Genomic DNA, 17,205 nt, shown 5'->3' with positions numbered 1-17,205 from the left:
AGTCTGAACAAACCACTAACCCTACAGTAGCGATGTATGATGTATGAAGCTGCAAAAACAATCTGCTTCTTACTGATCAACACAACAAAATCATGAAACTAGAAGCCGATGGGAAATCCGGATTGAGAAAAGTCCATTGAGAAGACTGTATTTTGCCCAGCTGCATTTTGTCATGCAAATGCCACTGCACCATAAACAGCACTTTAACACTGTAAAAAAATTTGTTTTTAAGTAGCATATTTGATACATCATTTTATGGCCAATATAGTATAATATAGGTTTATTCAGAGGCCCAAACTGTGCAAAAATATGCAATTTGGTGCATAAGCAAAGTTTTGAATATGTTGACCATTTAGAGGCCTTAGAAATTCCAGTATCAAATATTACAGGGTTAAATGTCTTTTAGCAACTGCATAGCAATGTCCTGGCAGCCACCCAAAACACCAAAACAAATCTAGTTTTCTAATGAAATCAGCTGCTTGAGGCAAAAGGGCAGCATGGCAATATCGAACAATAAGACGTGACACACCTGTAGGAAGCATTTAGAGAAGGCATGAATGACTGATTGTGTTTCGCATCACATATGAGGTCAGCTGTTTTACACTAACGCACGGAGCCGGTGTGGGACTCTCAGAGAGCCGATGTGTCATCACAGCACACACAGAGAACAGACGCGAGTAACTTTACCACTCTCTGTCATCACGACTTATCTTAACCGCTCCTCACAAGCAATTCTGGAAAATCAACTCGGCGTTAATTCCCATGATGCAAGACCGGAAAACATTTTTAATATCTGATGCACAGACAACGATAAATGGATAATGAGAGAGAAAGTGAGGTCAACGCTTTCCCCGTCTCAATGTGCATTATGGGAAACAGAAGCAGCAAATCTGATCCGCGTAAAAAGTGAAAGAAATGACACATTCAATATTGAAAAGGATTTATAAGGCATGTCAGGATTATGAATTTATTCAGTCTAAGTTTGAGAAAGTTTCCACTTGCTTTGAAAGAGAGAGATAAAGGTTTAACCATACGAAGAGACATGCATGTTTTTTAACGTTTTTGTTTAAGCTGAATCTTATGAAAATACATCTCATGTCCATGTAAAAAAGTAAATTATATATATATATATTTTTTTAATTAGTTCTCATAATGAATCTAGATTCTTTTTGAGAATTGTAGTTGTCAATGCAAATATCTACTTAATTTACTTAAAGTATGTATATGTGTGTGTGTAATTTCTCATTATTATCATTGATGACACTCATTGTTATTAATATCCATGCCACAATTATTTTCTATTAAATTTAGCATAAAAGGCAATACAACAAATATTACCATAATGTGAAAAGTCACTATTATTTCTTTTATTCAATTTAATTTAATTCAATTCAATTCAATTCAATTCAATTCAATTCAATTCAATTCAATTCAATTTAATTTAATTTAATTTAATTTAATTTAATTTAATTTAATTTAATTTAATTTAATTCAATTCAATTCAATTCAATTCAATTCAATTCAATTTAATTTAATTTAATTTAATTCAATTCAATTCAATTCAATGTCCTTAATTGTCAAGAAAATTCTGTCCAAAAAAAAAAAAAAATCCCAATGGTACTAAAACAAATAGTCTTTTTCAATTTTTGACTGAATAAAACTGCGATAACCAGCTATTGTCTGAATGGTAAAATGTTATTGCTCTGGAGAAATCAGTTTGACAACATAAGAGCCGTTGATTCGGGCCCGGCAGACCACTATCTAACACACCATCGGAGGAGAACCAGGGCCGGTTTATGACTTTTCAAACGGATTTATTGAAGTATTGATAATTAATGACAGTGGCATTTCAGATGACATTTTACAATCTGATCAATTTCTGTGCTTTTGTCTGCTTCGTGACGGAGAAGACAGGTGCGGGGGGAGTCTGTGTGCAACAGAACATTCTAGCTTGACAGAAAGATTATGAAAGAGCAGAAAACATTTTCCAACAGAAAACAGAGATCTCAAGAAAATGACTTCTGTGATATTTTAATTGGAAGATTGCTTAGGACTTCAGTCAGTGTTTCAAATATGGTAGACGACTGAAGATATCAGTAACTATAGTGTCAACATAACTGTCCATCAAATGCATCTTTGATTTTTAAAATACCTTCTCGTGTATCAGCACTTCCTCCTTCAGCAGTTTAATATGCAGAGAACTATGAGGAATTCACCAGTAGACTGAAGAGAATAATACTGCTCTGTATGAACGGCTATATAGTCAACTACTGTCTTAACCAGTGGTGCAAGTTTAAGGGCAAACCTGTTTGTTGAACAATGGAAGACAGGGTGGGGTGGTTTTTGGGAGGCCTTTCAAGTAAATAATTTTTTTTTAATTTAAAATAAATTCAATTAATAATAACTATTTAATTTATTTAATTTAATTATTAAATTAATTAAAACAAATAATTACAAAATTAATTACATTTTTACTTTTTATAATTTAATTAAATTTAAAAACTAATATTATACTACTTGGTTTTTAGTTGAAAAAATCAAGATTTTTCTATGTCTTCAAGTCATTAATTTTTGATGACAAACATAATTTGTCTTTGGAATAACGTGCACTGATAAATTGTGCACAATAAGATCAGGACAGTTTATTTAGAAAACAAATGGGGTCAAGTTCTCTCATTTCAGTTATGCATGATGTAAAAACATCACACTCCCTCAGTTGCTAGTCTTTGCAATGCTTTGCATCGACATTAAAAAAACCACACACAGTCTGACCATTTCACACTGTCCTTTCACAGGAAGCTGCTCGTCTTTTCAAAGAGAAGCCTTTGGCAGGATATTTATAGACTTCCTTCAAAATGTGCAAAGTGCTCTGTGTCTGTATCACGTCTGTCATGCTACACCTTCTCCAGTTCCATGCCTCAACATAAAGAGAGCATCACTGTCTCTCGCCCCATAGATGACTATACAGGTCTTGTGTATGTAAGAATTATGGGTCTGTGGCAGGCGTTGCTGAAGGGAACAGGATAGTCTGGAAAACACTGATAACAGCAGCAACCTGAAGAAACCAGCAACACCTACAGCTGAGCTGAGACGCAAGGGACGGCCTTGATACTGGAGACAGAAGGACTTGATAGTGGAGAATCAGCAGCAAATGAGAGACGAGAATAAGCCAGACGCCAATCAGTAGCCAATCAGACACCAGCACACGCCAGACGCCAATCAGCAGCCAATCAGACACGCCAATCAGCAGCCAATCAGACACCAGCACACGCCAGACGCCAATCAGCAGCCAATCAGACACCAGCACACGCCAGACGCCAATCAGCAGCCAATCAGACACCAGCACACGCCAGACGCCAATCAGATGCCAGCATTGTCAATGTGACGTACTTTCAAGTGAAATACTGTGGGATATTCAATAAGAATCTGGAAGGCGGATGTTGAATAGAAACTTGATTTTATCCATTGGGAACAGACAGGATCGAAGTGGCGTGATTTAAACTCTATTCTGATTTCTAACAAGCTTGCAGTAGGTAATAGAAAAGTCTGTTACTGCAAGTTGGCATAAAGTAAAAAGTAATTGTAATTATTGTTTCTTCTGATCTTAATTCCTTTTTGGAAGTCAAATCTCATGACATTTTACCATCAAACAACATTTTTTTTTAAAATCATTTGAATAATATTTTATTCTTTGCTTTTATTGTTGTGATTATTTTAATTCCTTCTCATGTAAAGCACTTTAAATTACCATTGTGTATGAAATATGCTATGTAAACAAACTTGCCTTGCCTTGACATTTTACCACCAAACAACATAACTTCAACCAACTTTAACTGAACTATCAGTTTTTCATTTTTGTGTATTTATGTATGTATTTATTTATTACAAATATCATGAATTATTATTTTACAAATATTGTTATGTTATTGTGAGGAGTCGAACCACATGACGTTTTACAACTGAAATGTGATATTTTATAATTTGAACTAAGTATCATGTACGGTATTACTATTTCATAAATATCAGGTTTTTTAGGGAGACATACAACAAACAAACAACATAACAGTTTATAATTTGCATTAATGTTTTTTACAAATATCTTGAAATTCTTATTACATAAATATCGTTAGGTTTTTGATGGATCGATCCACATAACATTTTACTCTGTCAACTAACTTTACCTGAATAAAAATATCACTTTTTTTTTTAAATATACAAATAACGTGTTAATATTTCATGAATATCATCAGATTTTGGGAAGTCAAGCCACATGACATTTTACAATCTACTGTAAATTTACCTGAACTAAAAACAGTATTTTATTACAATTTCTTGTTAAATTTTTAAGGACTTGAACCATGACATTTAAGTTTGTGAAGTAATTTTACCTTAAGTAATATCTTTATTTATGTTTATTATTATTAATTTTTTACACATATGTATTACTATTTCATCAACTCACTCAGTCAAACCACATGACATTTTACAACTGAACAAAATGACATTTTATAGTTTGAACTAATTTAGCATGAACTAATTTCAGAAATGTTTACAAATATCATGAGTTTCTTATTTTAATGCTACTAAGTTTTTGAGGAATTGAACATCAACATTTTACAACCCGACATCATCACTTTTTACAATATGAACTAATCAGGCTTTGCCTGAACTAATATCAGTATTTTAACAATACCAATATCATGCATTCATCAAGTATTATAATCATGTATAATCATTTATTATTATGTCTTAAATGCAACATTTTGGGGGAGTTGAAATACAAAAGTATCACTGACATTTTACAACATGAACTAAGTTTGCCTAATCATAAAAAGGTCAAATTATCTAATGTTTTAAGAGATTTATTGACCTTGACACACAGTCATGATGCTCTGCTTCTTCTTTCTTCTTCATAGAAGGGTTGCATTCAAGTCAATGGATGAAAAAGATCAGGAAAAAACAAAAACCAGTGTGTGTGTGTGTGTTTTGGATTTTGTGTGAGTTGTCGGTGTAATACAATAACAATATTCTCTGAATGCAGTGGAAGAAAAGCCATGCACGTGCACACACACAAACACACTCACAGATCCTGTACATGTGTATAAGTGTGTGTGCAGAGCGCTCAGGTAAAGGCTGTGTAGCGCTGGAGGCTGTGCATGTGGAAAGGGCCGGATCAAAGCATCAGTTGAGCGTGTGTCACACTGTATGGTGTGCACTGAGCATCGCGGCACTGCTTTACCCCGCTGTGTATGTGCGTATCGCAGCTGCCAGCGGGGCAGTGTGTGGGAACAGACTGCCACGGCTTTTAAACAGCAACCCCACCAAGCTGGTCCTCTTTTTCAGCTCACACCCACAGTCCTACACGCACATGCACAACTGCACAACACAGATACTACACCACAGACAGAGGAGCGCGCTGGAAATACACCGTGACAATCCTGACACTGTTAAAGCAGGATTTTAGGGCAAGCCGGCCAACCAAGTGCAACTAAACACCTATATTTTAGTCTCTTTTTACAAGCAAAATTCAACTAATTGATTCAACAGGACATCGCTATACAGTTGTTAGAATGTTGCAATTTGGTTGCTAAGGAGTTTTGAGTGTTTTTAAGCATGTTGCCATGCTGTGGTTGCTTATAAAGAGCTGACCTACAAGTCCCGGAAACACTTCAGATTATGGAACACATCTTCACTATTAACTAAGAGTTTTCCCTCAATAAACTCCGAATTTGCTGCTTATTGATAGTAAGGTAAGTTGTTGTAATAGTTATGTTTAGGTATGAAGTAGGGTTTAAGGGATCTAAAATATGGCCATGCATTAATATGTGTTTCATAAGTACTAATAAACAGTGATATGCATGCTAATAAACAACTAGTTAATAGTGAATAGTGTTCTCTAACCTAAAGTGTTATCCAAGTCTCTATAATATTCTGGTTTTTGCTCAGTTTTTACACAGATATTGTGCTCAGGTTATTGAATATATGGTAACAGCACACCTCTTCTCAATATGTCACACAATTTGATATATTATTCGTCCTGACAGTAGAAACAAGGTTAATTGTGAAAGTTGAATATTTGTTCAAACTCTAGGTATGAGCAATAGTGACGGTTTCATCAGAACACACTAATAATAACTAAACTACTGGTCAAAAGTTTGAGCACTTTTTTTATTTTTTTTTTATTTTTAAGAAATTAATACTTTTATTTAGCAAGCATGCACTGAATTGATAAAATTATCAAGTGACAATAAAGACATTTATAATGGTACAAAAATGTCTTTTGAACTTCTGTTATCAGAGAATTCTGATCAAGTATCATGGTTACACTGATATTGAACACTGATAATAAAATCATAATAAAATCAAAATTTTACTTAGAAACTGCTAGCAAATTTCAAAAAGAATTACAAAGAAATGGCAAGTAACACAATGAATATTAAACATGAAATTATGAAGTAGATTTTTTTACAGTGTAGAATGATTTCTGAAGGATCATGTGACACTGAAGACTGGAGTATTGATGCTGTATGTATTAAATAGAGAGTTATTTTAACCGATTATATTTCACAATATTCCTCTTTACTGTATTTTTGATCAAATAAATGCAGCCCTGAAGAGCAGAAGAGACCCAAACGTTTGAACAGTAGTGTATATTGTCATGTGTAGGTTAAGCTGGGACACCAGAGTGCACCAATCACTCTTACAGGAATGATGGCATAGGAATATTAATTTTCATAAACCGCACACACACAACCCATATTGCACTCCACATGAGCATCCAAAAGGAACAAGTAACCGCTTTTCCTCTAAAACCTCTATTTTCCTCAGGGTCTGTCCTCCCTCAGGCCCACTTTGTGAAGTTCCACTCTGTCCATTTAGAAATAGACGGCATTCAGGCGAGGGGCCGGGAATGACTGACGTGAATCAGAGTGTCTCTATTAGTTGTCCGTTCCTCCTTTCAGCAGAGCTTGAGCCCACATGCCAAGAGATATCTGTCAGTCCCGTACTCTAATCACAGCTAAGTGAAATGGAAAGGCCTTTGGATGCTTAAATGAATGACAGTTCTGGTTCTGACGGGTCTGAAGCAGGTCTTCATCCAGATCTACACAATCTGTTCAATCGTAACTGTCTCCAGTACGGACTGGCGCTCAATCTGCAGAGCTGTCGGTGGACTGTAGCGAACGGCAGTCACCATCAGATTCTATCGGCCTGTAAACGCCAGACTGAATTCACACGCCAAATCAGGAAACAAGCACTTTGTCTTTATGTCACAGCATTTGCAGCTCAATACAGCATTTTATTGCACACTTTGCACAGTGAATATGTTTTGATAATTCGTCAGCATTAAAGGGATACTCCACCCATATCATCATATCACCGTATGCTGTGTATGCTCTTCTGTATCATCCACGCCACAAGGATGCGCTGTTTTATTTCAAATAAAAGCAAAATACACGTAGAAACAGCGCATCCTTGTGGCGTGGATGATACAGAAGAGCATACACAGCATACGGTGATATGGAGACACAGAGGAGACTGTTGACAAAGGAATTATTGAATAAAGCCGTTATTTTTGTTTTTTTCACTTACAAAAAGTGTTCCTGTCGCTTCATATAACCCAGATTGCATGTCTGATGGCAGATGGAGTATTCTGACCACAACTTTCATACCTTTTCTGGATCTTGACTGTTATTTATTTGGCAGTCTATGGGACAGTCACAGGCCTCCCGTTTTTTTTTATCCCAAATATCATAAATTGTGTTCTGAAGACGAACGGAGCTTAAACAGGTTTGGAACGACATGGGGGTAAGTGATTAATGACAAAATTTTCATTTTGGGGTGGAGTATCCCTTTGATAATACCTCTAATAGTTTTCTCTATTTATTTGATGAGTGTACAATATTAGTTAAAATATGTTCACAAGTTCATTATTTACTATACGTTATGCAAAAAAATATGAAATGCATTTATGACTTCATTCGAGTTAGCATCATTATTACCAACAACAATGATTATTATTATTAAACAGTTAAATTAGGCATTGTTAATGTACGACCTTGTATCTTAATATTTTATTATATTAATATGGTGACACTTTCTTTTACAGTGCCCATGTTACATGTACTTATGAATTATCATAAAAACATTCAATTATGCATAATTATAAGCAACTGAGTCTAAACTAAAAAATACCCTACATCAAGTACATCATTAATTATTACTTAACATTATAATATTAAGTAATAATTAAAAATATTATAATATTACTCAATACTGATTTGTCTTATTACACTGTAACAAGGACAACCTGAAGTGTAACCTTTTATCATTTTGATAATATATTAGTAATTTATATGAATACTTACACTTAACTGAGGAATTCAATTAATAAAAGAAATATCAATATAATTCTAAATTAAAAATGTAAAAATGTAATTAATATTTATGAAATTACTATATTAAATAATTATTATTCTTGGTAACAAGTTAGCATGCAATATTTACACCTTAAAAAAAAATACTGTTTAAATAGATCAAATATACAGATATATACACACAGTAGGGATGTATCGATTCACTCAACTCACGATTCGATTCACGATTTAAGACAAATTCTAAATTAAATGTGTCCTTTTATTATTGCTTGGATAAAATGCTGCACGTTTCTTTGCGAAATTGAAATAACACTATAATAATATACTAATATAGCACTTGCATATTATTGCTCTTTTGTTGGTTTTGATTGCTTCATTTGTAAGTCGCTTTGGATAAAAGCATCTGCTAAATTACTATTTAAATATAATGTAAATGTAAATAACAGAACTAAATTGAAATTTTAAAACAAGCCCCAAATCAAATAAATATCTTCATATAAACAAAATAAGGCTTTGTCTGTGCTCTTTCCATTAAAAATTGAGGCAACCACTGCATTTTAATCATGATCCAAACAAAGATGCTGCATACATGAAACACAAGCAGTTTTTAATCTAAATTAGTTTATATAATTTCGAATGAGATGCCTTGGTTTCTGCTGTAAACAAAGCAGCGCTGCATTTATGAACTTTAATATGCATTATACAGAGGCAAGATGAAAAGAAAAAATACCATCTAAACTTTTCTAAAGACAGCAAGTTGCCCTCAGACATATAAACTCCTACACCTAAATGAATCACGATTTGTTTAGCATCTCAACCGATTTGAATCTTCACATACCTGAATAGATTTTCAACCGGCTCGCGGTTAATAGTTACATCCCTAATATACAGTCAGGCATGCTGAGCAGTTTTTGGGAAGTTTAAGAGAAAACTTGTTTAGTTGAATCACCCTGTTCTCTGATAGCAGTGATTGGATGCTAACTGAGTCGGATGCTGTGGCCTGTAGAGATAATGTAGCAGAGCGAGACTGTGAGAGGGAGGGCCAGCCATTTACATCCATTACTGCACAACCACGAGGACCCCAGCAGTCTGCCCTACATCAAACACACTTACAGATCTCTGCCAGAGCCCGGACTGGATTACAGGCAGTCAGCACCACCTGCTTCAAGCCTGAACGACGGATGTCACCAGGTTAACAAATATGGACAGATAAATTGTGATCTGAAAGCACTGGCAGCACTGCGATAAAAACTCTGACTTATGGAGTGCTCGGATATCATATCAGTTCTGCCCTCTACAAGCAAACTGCCCATTCCTGCTTGAACTTTGACCTCTGGATGGATCGGAGCACACCTTCATTATTCGTTTCCACTGGATCAATGCGCTTACGAGCAAAGCAGCAGTTAGCAAACGCGTCTCAGCCTGAGTTCTGAACACACTTCTAATGAGGTGTGTGAGGGCCGCAGGGCATACGTGATCAATAGAGCCAGCCACGTGACGGAGAGAGAGGAAAAAACAAATCTGCTTTTCCATCAACCTCTTGTTACAGCTAGAAAAATCATAAACATCAGTCCACTTGCTGATTTAAACTCACTAGGCATAAATATTACTGCAACACAGTAAGGTAAACTGTACCATGCAGTGCTGTTATTGTTAAGAAGATAAACTAAAATTATTAAAAAATTTTATTGTAAACTGTAAAATAAATAAATAAATAAAAATAAAATAATTAGACAAACACTTAAACTTGAATGGAAAAGTTGCTTGGCAAACAAACTGAAATAAAATAAGAACTAAAATTACTGAAACTAAAACTGAAAAAAAAAAACATATACATACATATATATATATATATATATATATATATATATATATATATATATATATATACACACACACACATACATAAAGTACAGTATGTATGTATGTGTGTGTATATATATATATATATAGTATATATATATATATATATATATATATATATATATATATATATATATATATATTATATATATACAGTACAGGTCAAAAGTTTGGAAACATTACTATTTTTAATGTTTTTGAAATAAGTTTCTTCTGCTCATCAAGCCTGCATTTATTTGATCAAAAATACAGAAAAAAATATGTAATATTGTGATATATTATTACAATTTAAAAGAATTGTTTTTAAATTTATTATACTTTAAATTATCATTTATTTCTGTGATGCAAAGCTGAATTTTTAGGATCATTATCACATAGAAATCATTCTAATATGATGATTCATTATCAAAGTTGGAAACAGTTCTGCTGCTTAATATTTTTTCAGAACATGTGATACTTTTTTAGGATACTTTGATGAATAAAAAGTAATAAAAAAAAAAAAAAAAACGTTTTTTAAATATAAATATTTTGTAATAACAATATACACTACTGGTCAGTAATTTGGGGTCAGTAATTTTTTTTTCTTTCTTTTTTGAGAACTGAAGGCTGGAGTAATGATGCTGAAAATTCAGCTTTGCATCACAGGAATAAATTATTTTTTTAAAGTATATTCAAATAGAAAAACTATTATTTTAAGTTGTAATAATATTTCACAATATTACTGTTTTTCTGTATTTTTTGATCAAATAAATGCAGGCTTGATGAGCAGAAGAGATTTCTTTCAAAAACATTAAAAATAGTAATGTTTCCAAACTTTTGACTGTATATATATATATATATATATATATATATATATATATATATATATATATATATATATACATACAGTACAGTATAAGTTAAAATAAAAGCTGGAAAAAAATTCTAATAGGAAATATGAATAAATCCTATAATACTGAACTTATACTGGTAATGTACAGTTATGTACAAAGCTGGTTATAAAACGCACACTTGCTTTGTGAACTGCACTGTAACACACTTTACTAAGTAGTACATACTTAGTACAATGCATTCAGAAAGTATTCTGACGACTAACATTTATTGTAACATGTTGCAGCCTTATGCTAAAATGCTTTAAATTATTATCAGAAAATATTATCATTTAAATTATTTAAAATGTTTTACATTAAATTATTCATTTATTCATGTATTTCTTTTTATTAAAACAGAATATGTTTAACTTCCTTTCTTTTTAATAAAATATGCAACGTTATAGACTATTATTAGAGAATAGACTGATGTGAAAAAGGGTATAAAAAGCATTTTAGCGTAAGGCTGCAACACAGAATGTGAATAAAATGCACATTTGGTGTGAATAATTTCTGAATGCACTGTATATTTCAGGACACACTGTGTACAATCTAATTGAGGAATTAGATTTAGTATTGATCTGCAGTACACTTATTACAGGGAAAAACCCTGCTGGAGTGACCAGAGGTTCAGTGTCTTGAACAAGCGTGAGTGAAGGGATCGCCCCGCACAGGATTCAGATCTTTAACCACCACATCACCTCGTCTTAAGTGACTAAACCAGTCTAAAGTCTAACCCAGTGGTTCTCATTCAGGGAGCTGAAGGGGCAAACTTTAAAGGGCTGCAGGGTGACTTAAAGGGACAGTTCACCCAAAAATGAAAATTAAGTAATTAACTCAACAACATGCTGTTGTTCTAATGCAGTGTGCCCTTCTTTCTTTTTCAGACCAAAAAAAAAAAAAAATTCAACAAATAACCCTATCGTATACCATCAGAACACATGGAATATACAACACGTGTTACATGGGAACATTTGGTGATACTTAAGCATCATTATTATTTTTTTTTAAAGCTGGATGCTGCCATTATTTGGATAAACACGAGCAGGATCTTTTTCAACATTTCTCCTTTAAAGAAAGATGGGCATGCAGCATTGAAACAACACCAGGAAATGAGTAAATAATGGCTGAGTTTTCATTTTTGGGTGAACTAACTCTTTAAAACTCATAAATTCTAATATATAATCTAGATTAAAATGCTAAAAAGTACTTAAAATAAAATAAAAAAATCTGTGGAATCACAAAACAAATCATGCTTAACTAATTTATTATATCAATATTTCAGGTTTCTGTCAAAAAATGTTTTTAAACAAGCAGCTTTGACATCTAAATAACATCTAAAATATTCTATAGTCAAAAAGGATGAGAACTACTGGTCTAAAATGGTTTAAAAGACAAAATTTGTCATATTTCAAAGAGTCATTTAATTCAGTTTGTCACAGTACAAAACTGACTTAACATGAAACTGATAAACAGACATTAGCAATAAAAGAATCGGCAACGTCTACAGCCAATAATACGATTCTTTCTTCAAAACCCATTTGAATTCTCTCCAAAAAAACAAAAAAAAAAACACACCAAACCCAGCAAATACTCTCAGATGGAGGGCATAGATGCCAGTAAAAATAAAATCAGTGCACATATGTGCAAAAAGTCACCAGATGTGGGAGGTAAAGCAAAAGAGTGCATCAATCCGACTGTACAAGATCAGATCTCAGGAATAAACCACTATCGCCACCTGCTGTTCATCTAGAGCAACAAAAACCAAGAGTGCCTAGAGCTTTCAGTGAAAACATGCCTGTGTCATGTGACATTGAAAATGATATCAGCCCAGTAGCCAAAGCCACGCAACGCTCTTCTGAGTGTTACAGGGTTAAATCATAAAGCAGCAATATAAAACCCAGTTAAATCAGCTGTTAAAATTAGTCATACACAAACTGATATCAATTAAACAGCAATTCTTGTTCATCTATTTGCATGCAACATTGCAATTTCAGCATCCAAATCAACAGAATACATGCAAAACTGCCTCTCTCACTAACAAAACATGCATTAATTCTTATACACATATGAGTGTTTCAGATACATGCAAGTGAAACTTCAGGGTTAATGCAGAGCTGTGAATTAATGACAGGATTAGAGGAGTATACGGTTCTGTCCAGGTCAAACTGGGAGGAAATGAGTGGTGGATGATGGGAAGGGGGAAAAAAAAAATCTATAATATCAGACTGGTGTTTTGTGGGCAACACATCAGTACATACCCAGAAAGAGCCTCTTAGGAACTTTGATTTCTTCATCCTTACTGTCTGTTGCTCAGACAAATAAGACAAATAAACACAAAATAAGAACTGGGGAGAGAGAGAATAGATTGCATCGCTCCATCTTCTCGAGGACACAAGAAGCCCTGAAGGGATGAAACTCATGAAAACAAGTCATATTTCAACCTAAAACCTTCTTTTTAAAGAAAAAGAAAAAACACATTATTAGGACAATTATTATATGAGGCATTGTATCATTATTTTCATGATAATTAGTTTAATTTTTCTTAAGCAAAACGTTGTGTCATTTTTCATCTGATTTTGGGTTGAAATAATATGATCCAGATGCACTACAAGTCAAAAGTTTGAAATCAAATAATCATCATATTAAAAGAAGAAGTATCTGATGCTTACCAAGGCTGCTTTTATTGGTTTCAGTAAAACAAGTAATGTTGTAAAATATTATTACAGTTTTAAATAACTTTTCTATTTCAGTATATTTGAAAATGTAATTTTGCATGGTCCTTCAGAAGTCGTTCTGCTGATTTTTATTATAAACTCATACTTACTCTGACTTTTGAATGATAAGTTTTCCTTGAAGTTTCAATGATAAGTGACACTTAAGCCTGGAGTAATGATGCTGAAAATTCAGCTTTGCATCAAAGGAATAAATTACATTTTAAAATATATCCAAAAAGAAAACAGATATTCTAAACTGAAATAATATTTCACAATATTGCTGTTTTTACCGTATTTTTTGGATCAAATAAATGCAGCCTTGGCAACGACTTCCGTCAATTCAGAGGTCACTTCAAAATGAGATCATGGCAACCTTAAGACTTGAACTTCAATGTTGGGTTGTATCTTGATTCGATTCATTTTACAGCTGTTTCCTTGATTCATCTGCTAATTTGAAACATTCTCCATCTGTTGAGAAGCCGCTGGAGAGTTTGCAGTCAGCACTGATGTGAAGTTAGCTCTGTTTGTGTCCTCAGGCTGACACACTGTTGTCTTTACATCAGTGACAAAATCTAAAGACAACACTCAACCCATAAACACAGACTAGGCTATGACTTCACACCAAAGAATAAAAACCGTTTAAACAGGATGTCCTGTGCAAACAGAGGAGTGAGAGACTATAAGGCCTGATAAATGTGTCCAAGGAGTGTTTCCAAATAAGCATATTACTTCAGCAGTATGTATACTTAGTAACACCAGTTTGAAAAATTCAAACCATTACATACTATACACACAGCACTCAATACAAACGTATTACATTCCAAGCCAAAGTTCAGTGCTCTGACTCAGCTTGAGAAAACTAATTCATCTTTTGTTAACTTTGTAACACACCCCCAGTATAAATAAACCTGAGTCTGATGTTCACCAAGCAGCCAGCCGATCAACGTTCATCCTCCTCAGAGGCCCTTCTTGTATGACAATCTCAAAGAAAGACCCTGACCATGTGACTGAACTCAATAGGCTTTAAACCAACGAACTGAGGAAGAGAATTTCATAAAACTTTTAAAGAAAGACACATATAATTGATTCATTGACGTGGGAATAAAAAAAGCAGTGAGTGCTGAAACAACATCCGTCTGCAGCTCCACACACACTCAAGAGGACAAAGAGACTGTAAAGGGTCATAAAGCTTGGCACCTGTGAAGGAGCGGCGTTTGGTGCTGAGTTCAGTGGCCATGCGGACGCTGGTGCACAGGTTCAGCATGATTAACATCGTGACGATCATGATTATACTCTGCCAAAGCAGCGGAGTCTCAAAGTAACGTCCAAACCTGAAAACAACAACAACACACACAAACACAGTTCAGAGAAAAGCACCAAATACACATCTTCTGACCAATAAACTCTTTATCACACACTGGACTTTTCTGTAACCTGTAAAGTCTTCAGACAGCATGTATGACCCTTTTCTTGTCTTGTACTGTTTAATTTCACCGAGAGCTAAGCTATAACAGTACTTTCCCCTTCGTTTATGCATATCAGTAAGCTTGTACCTAAAACTGGTAACACTGTAAAAAATAATCATTTTACAGAGATTTCCATTTGTCACCACCAGCCCTTGAAATTTATATACCGTACTTAATTTTTGTATTATTATTATTATTATTATTATTATCATCAACTTTGAGCAGTTCTCCCATTTAGCCACTGTATTATTTATTTATTTAATATCTGAAAGATATTTGATTAATCCAAAGAATTCAAGTATCCTTCATTAAATTAAATATCTTTCAGAAAAAAAATAATAATGATATAAATGTTTTATATATATATATATATATATATATATATATATATATATATATATATATATATATATATATATATATATATATATATATATGTGTGTGTGTGTGTGTGTGTGTGTGTGTGTGTGTGTGTGTGTGTGTGTGTGTGTGTGTGTGTGTAAAAAAAATGTTTTAGATATTTAAAAAAAAAATTAACTGGATAAATGGAAGAACTTCTCAAAGTTCCTAGCGAAATACAATATTTTATATTCATTTAATTTATTATTTTTATATTATATTATTCCATTTTCCAGGCCTGTTAATGTCTATTTAAAGATTCCCGAGTTTTCTATTACTGTGGAAACCTAAATCATTTACAGAAACTTAAATGTGATATGAAGACATATGAAGAAGAAATACTGAAGAGATAATTATCACACACACACACGTTTGTTTTTGTGAATTGTGGGGACATTCCATAGGCGTAATGGTTTTTATACTTTACAAATGGTATATTCTATTGCCCTACACCAACATTACACCTAACCCTACCCCTTACAGGAAACTTTGTGCATTTTTACTTTCTCAAAAAAAACTCATTCTGTATGGTTTATAAGCGTTTTGAAAAATGGGGACATGGGTTATGTCCTCATAAGTCACCCTCTCCTTGTAATACCTGTGTCATACCCATGACATTATACAAAGTTGTGTCCTGATATGTCACAAAAACACGCGCACACACACACACATACACACAAACACACACACATACACACAAACACACACACACACACACACAGTATCCAGTAAGAATGTTTTAAAGACTGGTGTCATATAAATGCCTCTTTATAAATACACATTAAGGTGGATTATGGCAGATCAGTGGATCACGTGCCGTGTGTTTTTTATCGTTTCCTCATATAGCTGTCCTGCAGTCAGATATTGTGTCTCCAGACATGAAGGATGAGATATAATAACTCACCTGAACAGTATTCTCAATATGTTGGCTACCAGCAGCACCAGGCACACGTATGTGGAGAATCCCTCAGCATTCTGGGTCCTGCGGATGTCCCTGTACTGAGGGATGTATGGCACAACCCCTCCGAATATGATGGCAAGAGATGCGATCCAAGACACCGCTTGATAAACAGCATGCATGATCTGATCCATAATCACTTCATCCATCACTGAGGGATGCAGCTGCTGTCCCTTACAATTAAAACCAACTGAATGCGATGACTAGCCCACTAATGTAACGAAACATAAATAATTACTGCTGTTTTGTGCACATTTCAAAATGTAACTTCTTGAGGATTACTGGATGTACACTCGAAACAACGGCAGTGAGTGTACTTTCATTGTCCCTGTCAACATCCCCTGATTCAGTAGATCTAACTCATTCCAGTGAGTCCCCTTTACTTGCTGAATCGATGGGAACAGATCATCAGCGTGGGTCCATGTTAGATGACGTGGATCCTCTCCGTGCAATGGAAAGCAGAGTGCTGTAAAACATTTTAAAGCCACTGTGATCCTCTCTGCTACTGCTACAGCTAGAGCTCACCACAGCACTTCCGTGTTGCATTACGTCACGACG

At 34.0% G+C, this 17,205-nt stretch overlaps 1 protein-coding gene across 3 annotated transcripts in view; it reads right to left on the bottom strand.

Annotated features, from left to right (window-relative positions):
- The window catches only part of LOC109085012 (solute carrier family 66 member 2-like), a 35,615-nt gene extending 18,434 nt beyond the window's left edge, over nucleotides 1-17,181 (bottom strand). The window contains exons 1-3 of one of the 3 annotated variants that reach the window (XM_019099652.2): nucleotides 16,594-17,181; nucleotides 15,022-15,155; nucleotides 13,369-13,419 (exon numbers count right to left, since the gene is read on the bottom strand). In XM_019099652.2, coding sequence (XP_018955197.1) covers nucleotides 13,369-13,419; nucleotides 15,022-15,155; nucleotides 16,594-16,796 — 388 coding nt within the window. In that variant the 5' untranslated portion in view covers nucleotides 16,797-17,181. The remainder of the gene's footprint in view (nucleotides 1-13,368; nucleotides 13,420-15,021; nucleotides 15,156-16,593) is intronic. The other 2 variants (XM_042775924.1, XM_019099653.2) reach the window with 2 other exon arrangements.
- Between the last annotated feature and the right edge of the window lie 24 nt (nucleotides 17,182-17,205).

Source organism: Cyprinus carpio, chromosome A19 (genome assembly GCF_018340385.1).
Source record: "Cyprinus carpio isolate SPL01 chromosome A19, ASM1834038v1, whole genome shotgun sequence".
NCBI lineage: Eukaryota > Metazoa > Chordata > Actinopteri > Cypriniformes > Cyprinidae > Cyprinus > Cyprinus carpio.
Note: the sequence above shows the minus strand (reverse complement) of the source record. Positions and strands in the feature narration are given on the sequence as shown.